Raw genomic sequence first — 9,118 nt, 5'->3', positions numbered from 1 at the left:
GGGTGGGCAGCAGCGTGGGTACTGGGTATCGTCCTGGGGCAGAAGTGCTTCAGCTAGTGGATAAAGCTGCACCCGAGGTCAGGCATCCCTCTGTGGGCTCACGCAGGGTGGGCCTGCATGAGGCAAGGCTGCTGCCGGTGGGGGCCTCGGCTCTCAGCAGAGCTGGGCCTGTGCTGGGGCTCCCCAGGCGTAGGAGCCTGTGGGAGGGGGCTGTCCGGTGCCTCTGGGCTCATGGGAAGGGCGAAGGATGATGCAAAAGGTGCAAAAGCCTCACCCGAGTGCAGGGCTGAGCCATGCTAGAAGGGGCAAGAGGTTGCATGTGCTCACTTGGTGCAAACATCTGTGGGGTTCCCAGCATCCTCATTACCCTGCAGAGTGGGCATGCAGCAGCGTGGTGTGCCTGGCCCCATGCAGTGGCAGTGCCAGTGCCTAGCCCTGGCATTTCCCCCAGCTCTGGGCAGCCCCACTCTCATGTGTTCTCCTTGCTGCCTGCAGCATTGGACCCTACTGAGCGTGTCCTTGTTGAACAGCCTCCTGTCCACAGCGTGCAGTGTGGGCCTGGCACTGGCCATTGCCCTCACCATTCGCAGCCGGGGCATGCACCTTGTCACAGGCTGCAACAGCTCTGCACTGCCTGCTGATGCCCGGGCAGCCATAGCGACCAACGACTGTCCTTTCAACACCACACGCATCTATGTGAGTCTGCAGGGCCACCACACCCCCACACCCCCTCCCACTCTTTCTCTTTTTGTCTCTGCTTCTTCTCCTCTTCCTTTTTCTTCTCACTCCCTCTGTCTTTTGCCCATGCTCTCTCTGCCCTTCTTCCTCTCTCCCCCCTCCCTCTCCCTTTCCTTGTCTCTCTGTCTCCCTCCCCCCCGCTTCTCTCCCCCCATCACCTGCACAGCCTCTTCACTCAGCTGCATGCAGGTAGGCTGGGTGCAGTGGACCACGCTACCTGAGGGACCTCTGACCCTCTGCTCTGCAGGACACAGCCCTGGCGCTCTGGTTCCCCTCCATGGTACTAGCGGCCGCAGAAGCTGTGCTGTCTGGCAGGTGCTGTTTGGTGGCCCTGATCTTCCGGGGCATTGGGCCCTGTGCACGCAGCTACAGCAAAGACCAGGTATGCCCCATCAATCTGGACAGGTCTCCCTGCCTCTGCCCCACCATTGCTGCCTTTTTGCTGCATTTTGAAGGTGCTGGGTTCTGCTGGGCCCTTATTCCCATACAAGCAGGCTGTGCAGCAATGGGAGGGGGGAATGTCAAGTTTGAACCTCTTCTAGCCAGCCTTGGTGACAGACTGGCACCCCTTCATCTTAGGTAGTTGCAGAGGGACCCTCCCCTTCATCCCTCTGATAGCCAAGCCTGTTATGTCCTGACTGTCCTGAGAGAACGCTGCCCCCCCAACCTGGCCCAGCCCTTCATATACCCCTGTGATCCTCTACCTCTTTTTTTTTTCTCTCTCTAGCTGGCCGGGCCAAGTACAGTGAAGGAGGGGCCACCACGTGAGATGCAGCAACTCCTGGCGGGGCTGGCTGAGTCTTGTGCCTAGCTGGAGAGGTGAGTGCAGTGCATGGGCTATGCTTGGGGGATGGGAGGGAGTAGGCTCCGCTGTCAAGAGGGCCCCTGCCCACACCAGCCCCCTGAAACGTCTCTTTCCAAGCACATGCTACAAATACTGGCCAGAGGTGTCAGCGTATGCCTGGCCCTGCAGCACAGTCCTGCACTCATGCGTGCTCTTTCACTCCCAGGTGGTGCTGCAGGAGTGCTGCGATCCAGCGAGGTGAAGTTGCACTTGCACTGTGCTCCTGCCCCGGGTGTACGCATGGGTAGGATGGGCTGCAGGGGGGAGGGGTGTGCCTTTCCCCCCCCAGCCCCACCACCCCACCTGGGACAAACTCTGCAAGTTCCAGACACAAGCTGCCCAGGGTCACCAGGCAGCCTTTGCCCAGCAGGTGCCATGGGCCCCGGGCACTCTTCCCTTCTCTCCCCAAGCTGCGAGGCCCTTCCTGGCACACTAAAGGCTTCATCAGTCTTTTACATGCAGTGGTGGGGGTGGACAGAGGTGCTGGGGTCTGGCAACAGCCAGGGCTGGCCTGGGTCCTGGTGGTCCTGCTGCAGAGCAGGCAGGGTCAGCTTGCTGTGCCTGTGCTCAGGCAGGCCAAGGAGTTGAAGCTGAAGAGCCCCTTTGTTGTGAGCCTCTGTTGTTTCCCTAAGTAAATAAACTTCATTTTCACACTGGCTGCTGTAAGTGGCTCCCCAGGGTGGATACCTGCTGGAAGCTGGGCCTTCTAATGGAGGGACAGTGCAGCTGGTGTGTAAGCCCATCTCCATGCTTGCCCCCCACCAGGCACAGGGATGCAGACAGATAAATGGTCCCAGTGTGACCGTCACCCAGCAGGGTGGAGGGCGCATGTTTAGCATAGCTAGGTTGAGGCTGAGAGGCATATGTGTACAGGGTTATGGCCCTGTGCCCTAGGAGCTACACGTGTTCCTGGGCTCAGCATCCCTTGACAAACAGGAGCACAGCAGGGCTGAGAGACCTGTTTATTGGGGGTGGAAGTGGAGGGTGCTGAAGAACAGGACTGCAAGCTGCCACAGTCTAGCTCACTGGAAAGAGAAGCTGGTGTTCGGGAGTCCTCCACACCACTGGCTGAGGAATTTTAGCACATCTTGGCACGCAGGGCTGTGGGATGTCTGCAGAATGAAAGAGGCCTTGGCACTGGCAAGGGGGCAGTGCTGTCACCCTCTGGCCAAGGGCACCCCTGGGAGCTGACAGAGCTGCACAGGCAGGGCTGGGTCTGCTCCAACTCTATAAGTGAGGTTAATCCCCACCCAGCAGCACACAGGGAGGGTGCACTAAAACTGCCCTGGTTCAGTGTATCTCTACCCATCGGGACAATGTTTTATTGTCAGCATGAGGGGTTGAACACCCTGCAGCCTGTTTCCCTGCCCCACAGGGTGCCTGGCTCACCTTGACAGCCATCAGGAACTTGTTCCATGTGTCCTTGTTGGCTTCTCGGCCTGGCCGCTTGAACTCTATCTTGTTCCTTAGCACAGGGTACCCTGGTCACACAGTAACACCTTCAGAAACAAGCTGAAACCCACAGCAGACCCCTACCTTGTGCACCCCTTCCCTCTCTGCTGTGGCCAGCTGGCTAGGGCTGTTCCCATGGGGCAATGCAGGGAAACAATGCCACCCCAGACTTTTAGAGACCAGAATGAGGAAGGGGGTGCCCAGAGTGGTGGGATCAAAAGAAGATGAGGGCTGAGCTGCCCTCTGGCAAGGACACCCAACTGAGTATGTCAAATGATAGCACCCCACTCCTGACCTTCGGAGCCAGAGTCCTGTTGCTGGTGGCCCACGCCTGCTCCCCGCTTCTCTGACCCACTCTTTAAGTCCTGCACCACAATCCCTCACTGTCTGAAGTATGCAAGTGGGGGGGACAGTATTTGCCAGAATAGACAGCTTTTGTAGAGCCAGGGCAAAGCAGGGACAGGTGCTGCATGTGTACATGTGAGTCAGTGCTGGCCAGCCTGGGCAGTCTCCTAGACAGTTCTGTGCGAGACAGCAGTCACAGAATCATAGAAACACAGAATGGTTGAGGTTGGAAGGGACCTCTTAGGTCTATATGGTCCAACCCCCTTGCTCAAGCAGGGCCACCCACAGCCGGTTGCCGAGGACCATGTCCAGATGGCTTTCGACTATCTCCAAGTATGGAGATGCCAAAACTTTCATGCAACCTGTTCCAGTGTTCAGTCACCCTCACAGTAAAAAGTGGGTCCTTCCAGCTCCTCCAGCAGAACTGGTCCCCACAGCTGCAAAATCTCCCTGCTCCTCTTACAGCATAGCCTGAACTCCCTCCCAGACCCCCCCCCCGCACATGTTCCCACTCCCTGCATAGCACCATGTACTCCTTGCATATGTGTGAGCTGGCCTGGAGCTTACCTGTAAGCACACAGGGCAGGGAGCGCACCCCTGTATTTGCTGCCACCAGTGAGGCTTCATAGGTGTCACGCTCATCCTGTGGCAGCACCTGCTCCAGACGCTGGTCCATGGACATGGTGAGCACCCAGTCCCTGACCTCCTCCCGCTTCTCCTCCTGCAGGGCAGAGGCCAGTGTACCTCCTGATATTGCATGCTGTGCCACTGCCCAGCTGCTGCTCCACAGCACTAGGGAGCATACTGGGGAGAGCAGGACACATGAGTATGCATGCAGGATGTGCACACACGTGCATGTGTGCATATTGGGGGTGGTGTGTGTGTGTGTGTGTGAGTGTATGCATGCGTGCACAAGCACGTGTATATTGGGGGGGGAGCATGATAAAGAGTGCATGTCTGTGCATGTGTATGTGTGTACTGGGGCTGCATGTGTGTTTGTGGTGGGGGGGGCACAGGGCAGGGGGCAGTGCTGAGTACATTTCCATCTCCTGTAGTGCCTGCTGTCCCACCCTTGTCCCAGTCCCTGTTCAGAGAGGACCCTGAAGCAGCATCAGTGTTCATGGGAGCTGAAGAAGGCAGATGACACTCACAGGCACGTGCTGTTGGGCTGGAAGTGGCACTTCAAAGGGAATGTCTGTGCTCTGGAAATCAGAGTGGTCCAGAGAATCCAGGTTCCCTTCTTCAATGGCCTGAGAAAGAAGTGGTGGAGCACTAGGCAATACCATCCTTGGAGCTGACAGTCCAATCTACATTGTGAGGATGGCATTACTGATGCCCCTGTCTGGTGGCACCCTGTGCCATGGTGATTGGGCCCTCCTGGGAGGTGGCATTTATGGCCATCCTCTGCAGTGTCAGAGGATGTGTGCCCCTGAAACACTGTACTACGACTTGTCAGGTGGCCTCAAAGGAGGGAAAGATGAAATGGGGAGGTTTTTTTTCCCCAGCAGCTGCTGACAGTACTTGGAAGACTGGTACAGTAAGGTCTGTCAGCTTCCTAGGGTTTGGTGTTTTTTGGTGACCAACCTGCTAGTCAAGGAAGGAGTTGACGGCATGGAGGACTCCCAAGTCTTGTATCACAGTGGCTAAAGCATTGGGCCATGCCCTCCACCCCTCAGGTAATTTTCCTTCCCTTGGAACAACTCAGATGAGATCACAGAGTCATAGAATAGTTTGGGTTGGAAGGGACCTCTAATGGTCATCTAGTCCAGCCCCCCTGCTGTGGACAGGGACATCTTCAACTAGAGCAGGTTGCTCAGAGCCCCCTCCAACCTGACCTGGAATGTTTCCAGGGATGGGGCATCCACCACCTCTCTGGGCAACCTGGGCCAGTGTTTCACCACCCTCAGCATAAAAAATGTCTTCCTTCTATCTAGTCTAAAACTACCCCCCTTTAGTTTAAAGCCATTCCCCCCTTGTCCTGTCGCAACAGGCCCTGCTAAAAAGTCTGTCCCCATCTTTTTTATAAGCCCCCTTTAAGAACTGATAGGCTGCAATAAGGTCTCCCTGAAGCCTTCTCTTCTCTAGGCTGAACAACCCCAACTCCCTCAGCCTTTCTTCACAGGAGAGGTGTTCCATCCCCCTGATCATTTTCGTGGCCCTCTTCTGGACCCGCTCCAACAGGTCCGTGTCTTTCTTATGCTGAGGGCTCCAGAGCTGGACACAGTACTGCAGGTGGGGTCTTACCAGAGCGGAGTAGGGGGCAGAATCCCCTCCCTCGACCTGCTGGCCACGCTTCTTTTGATGCAGCCCAGGATACAATTGGCCTTCTGGGCTGCGAGCGCACATTGCTGGCTCATGTCCAGCTTTGCATCCACCAGTACCCCCAAGTCCTTCTTGGCAGGGCTGCTCTCAATCCTTTCATCCCCTGAAAGCTGTAACGGCACTTGCAGCCATGAAGACTACAGGCCTAAACTGTTAGGCCAGCTTGGTCTTTACTGCAACATGTATGCATGGTGGCATTGGCACACACATGGTGAGACGGTCAGGGCTGCTCAGGTGTCCTGCGTGGCATGTCCTTCCACACCTAGTGTTAGGGTACTCAGTGCTGTGCGTGCACACACGCACACACATGGAGCAGTGTTCAGGATTCTCCATCAGCACTAGCTCAAATGTGCTGCCACATTCGAACCTCAGATGTACCCTGGCCAGGCTGAGGGTCTGTTTTGGCCCTACAGCCTATTACCATTTTAAGTATGATAGCCCTCCCTCCAGCAGACTATACGCACATCTGAGTGGTTCAGGAAGATGAATGCCATGTTGTCCCAGTTGACTGCCTAGTACAGAGAGAAACCCCAAGTAAGACCAGGCAGCTTATCTTCACAGCCACAACTCTGCTGCCTGAGCGATGGCTAGAAAGGATGTGATTCAGTTTGTGCCAAAGCATCCCACTTGCAGCACAGGTAATGGAGAAGGAGAGTGCACATCCTGACTCACCATCCCTGAGGACTGCTCCACAGGCAACCACTGGGACAACTAGCCCATTAGCCACAGGCTGTACCACAATATGGAGTTGGGCATTATTGCACAGCCAGCATCATCAGACAGCGAGAACATGCTGCCATGCTTGCCATGTGTCATTGCATCCGGGCAGGCGGTCAGAGCCTGTAGTCTCAGGAGTAAGGTAACACTTAGGTAATGCAGAGCAAGGCAGACCAGTTAGGCGTCCTGAATGTACACTAACAGAGCCATGTGACATAATGTGGCCTCTGGCCTACCCCCTGGGTCTGCAGTTCATGTCCCCTTGCTAGCTCAGGTCTGCCCTCCCACTACCTACTGCCATTCCATGATAAAATGCAAAGGCTGGCAAGGTGTTTGAGGTAAGACCTCCAATGCCAGTGTCTGGCTACTGGTCTACCAGTGCAGCTAGGGGAGGATAGGGGAAGATAAAAGTTGAGAATCCCTGAGCCCAGCATCCTCCATCTCCTTAGCTGCTCTGGTGGCAGATAGGTCTTACCTTGGCAGCTATCCCAGCTTCATAGAAAGCCTTGTCTGCAGGGAGGAGCTCAGTATGGCGCAGCAGGGAAATGGACAGCTTGGCAGCCACAGTGTCCTGCAGCCACAGGGGACAGTAAAGCCACAAAAATCAGCACAGAAAAGTCAGGTTGGAAAGGATCCCATGAGCTCATACTGCCCCAGACTCATGGCAGGTACTCTGCACCCACATATTCCCGACATGTTTGTCTAACAAACAAAGGTTAAAAACTTCAGTCCTGACCCTAAGTACCTTCACTATCTGAACACACAGGAGGACTGTCACCTGAAGATCAAGTTCTGCTTTATAAACATTGCTATTTTTTACTAGAAGCCACACCCAAACTCCCACTGTTTGAGTCACAGAATAGTTGAGGTTGGAAGGGATCTCTGGTGATCACTAGTCCACGCCCCCGCCCCGTTCAAAGCAGAGTCAGCTACAGCAGGTTGTTCAGGAACATGTCTGGTCAGGTTTTGAGTATCTCAAGGGATGGAGACTCTCCAACATCTCCAGGAAACCTGTTCCAGTGTTCAGTCACCGTAAGTTTTTTCTTATATTCAATCATGTAGGAATTTTGGAGTGGGGGTGAGGAATTCAAGGGAGATTTCACTTTTCTGCTTGCCAGATAGGTTCTCATCACACCAGAACTGGGAAGGCCATCCCTCCTTCATGGTCCCAAATAGACTACCCAACACCTCAACATTCCACAACTGTGTGGGTCTGTACAGGTTTCCAAGACATCAGACTTGGCTCTTTCTGTCTGACATGTCTCTGGATGCCCAACATCTACACACGCAACCATGGGGAAGCCCCAGGCTCCCCTATGACTTTTACTGGGGTCCTAGCTGTGGCAACCTTTCTTTTTCACAGCTTGCTCTATCATAGCTCCAGTCCCACACTCATACAGAGCTCTGTCACAATTCCACAATCTCATATGGATGAAGACTTCAGCAGGGACTCTGCTATATATCGTGGCCCAGAACAAATCCCAATGCACATGAGACTCAAAAATACAGTGCCTTGTGAGGCCTGGTACCCAGACCCAGCCCCATGAGCTCCCAAAGCCGCATAGAAGGCCCAGCACATAGTATCCGCCAAAGCCCTGTGTGATGCCAAGCACCCAGGCTCACAAGCTCCCAGAGCCTCCCCCCCCCCGAGGGGCCCAGCACACAGGCCCATGAGCTCCCAAAGCCCTGCACAAAGCTGATCTGCTCTCAAGACCATGTGTGAAGCCCAGCAGCTCTCACAGCCCAGGACAGCTGAAAAGGAAGCAACGCCTCTCCTGGGAAGACCAGATTTTTGCATGATTCCTAAATTTCTACTGGTGCCTCTGCTCTCACAAGTCATGCCGAGCATATGGATCAGCTTCCCACTGGTTTACATCTCAGTGGCTGGGGGCAGGTCCCACTATAAGGAGTCAGAGAAGACTATCTCCAGTTCCACCTGCTAGTGGTGGGCTCCCAGATCACTATAGTCCCATTCTCATGCATCCATGATGTGTAAGTGATCCATGAAGTGGCATAGTCAACTATGGATAGCCCTGAACCTGCACATCCCCACAGGGTTCTGCACTCAGGGTGGTGACCTGGCAAAGGAACTTCAAAAACCTTACCAGTTGCTTCACGCCCTGAGCAGCGGAGCGGGTGGCATAGTAGTGAGAGATCAGCAGCATCGTTTCAAACTCTTCATGTGCTGGAGTGTTTGCCTCACTTGACTTTACTAAGTTTTCACACTGAAGAAGAGGAAAGGAGAGTAATTGAGAACATAAGGGCACTCTTCATCCACTTGAGTCCAGGGAAAAGTTGGGAGTGGGAAGGATCTGAAATATCCAGGCACCTCTGGGGACTGGAAAAGGGCTGGGCCTTGGGTGCTCTGGGTCCTACAGAGTGCTAAAGGGAGGAGGCTGTGGGAGAAGGGGAGAGCCAACTACTGCAACAACAGACAGCACTGGAAGCAGGGGTGAGTTTGGATGGATGAAGGGGGGTTTGTGGATTTCATTTGTGCTAGAGGTGGGTATTTGTGGGACAGAAATGGAGAAGAGGCAATCATGGGCTCTGGCTGAGGTATTTTCATAGAATCATAGAATCATTAAGGTTGGAAGAGACCTCCAAGATCATCGAGTCCAACCGTCAACCCAACACCACCATGCCCACTAAACCATGTCCCTAAGCGCCTCATCTACCCGTCTTTTAAATACTTCCAGGGAT

General features: G+C 54.6%; 2 protein-coding genes across 2 annotated transcripts in view; one reads left to right on the top strand and one right to left on the bottom strand.

The window, feature by feature from the left end:
• The first annotated feature begins 247 nt into the window (after window positions 1-247).
• Window positions 248-1,822, top strand: KRTCAP3 (keratinocyte associated protein 3). The gene is made up of 5 exons (XM_009326909.1): window positions 248-259; window positions 496-696; window positions 986-1,120; window positions 1,466-1,557; window positions 1,749-1,822. Exons 1-4 carry the CDS (start codon window positions 248-250, stop codon window positions 1,547-1,549), a joined length of 432 nt encoding a protein of 143 aa, XP_009325184.1. The 3' UTR covers window positions 1,550-1,557; window positions 1,749-1,822.
• Window positions 1,823-2,604: 782 nt separating this feature from the next.
• The window catches only part of IFT172 (intraflagellar transport 172), a 46,408-nt gene continuing 39,894 nt past the window's right edge, over window positions 2,605-9,118 (bottom strand). The window contains 7 exon segments of the mRNA XM_009326907.1: window positions 2,605-2,694; window positions 2,972-3,063; window positions 3,947-4,100; window positions 4,531-4,629; window positions 6,166-6,213; window positions 6,894-6,989; window positions 8,524-8,643. Of these exon segments, the coding sequence (XP_009325182.1) occupies window positions 2,605-2,694; window positions 2,972-3,063; window positions 3,947-4,100; window positions 4,531-4,629; window positions 6,166-6,213; window positions 6,894-6,989; window positions 8,524-8,643 (699 nt within the window).

The sequence above is a fragment of the Pygoscelis adeliae genome, unplaced genomic scaffold (assembly GCF_000699105.1).
Source record: "Pygoscelis adeliae isolate BGI_AS28 unplaced genomic scaffold, ASM69910v1 Scaffold487, whole genome shotgun sequence".
NCBI classification, from domain to species: Eukaryota; Metazoa; Chordata; class Aves; order Sphenisciformes; family Spheniscidae; genus Pygoscelis; species Pygoscelis adeliae.
Note: the sequence above shows the minus strand (reverse complement) of the source record. Positions and strands in the feature narration are given on the sequence as shown.

What these genes read in the sequence shown, in the direction of transcription:
- KRTCAP3 (XM_009326909.1), top strand. An exon ending in TCAACACCACACGCATCTAT is followed by an intron (nt 697 to 985) that starts GTGAGTCTGCAG and finishes TCTGCTCTGCAG; the next exon opens with GACACAGCCCTGGCGCTCTG. An exon ending in GCAGCTACAGCAAAGACCAG is followed by an intron (nt 1,121 to 1,465) that starts GTATGCCCCATC and finishes TTCTCTCTCTAG; the next exon opens with CTGGCCGGGCCAAGTACAGT.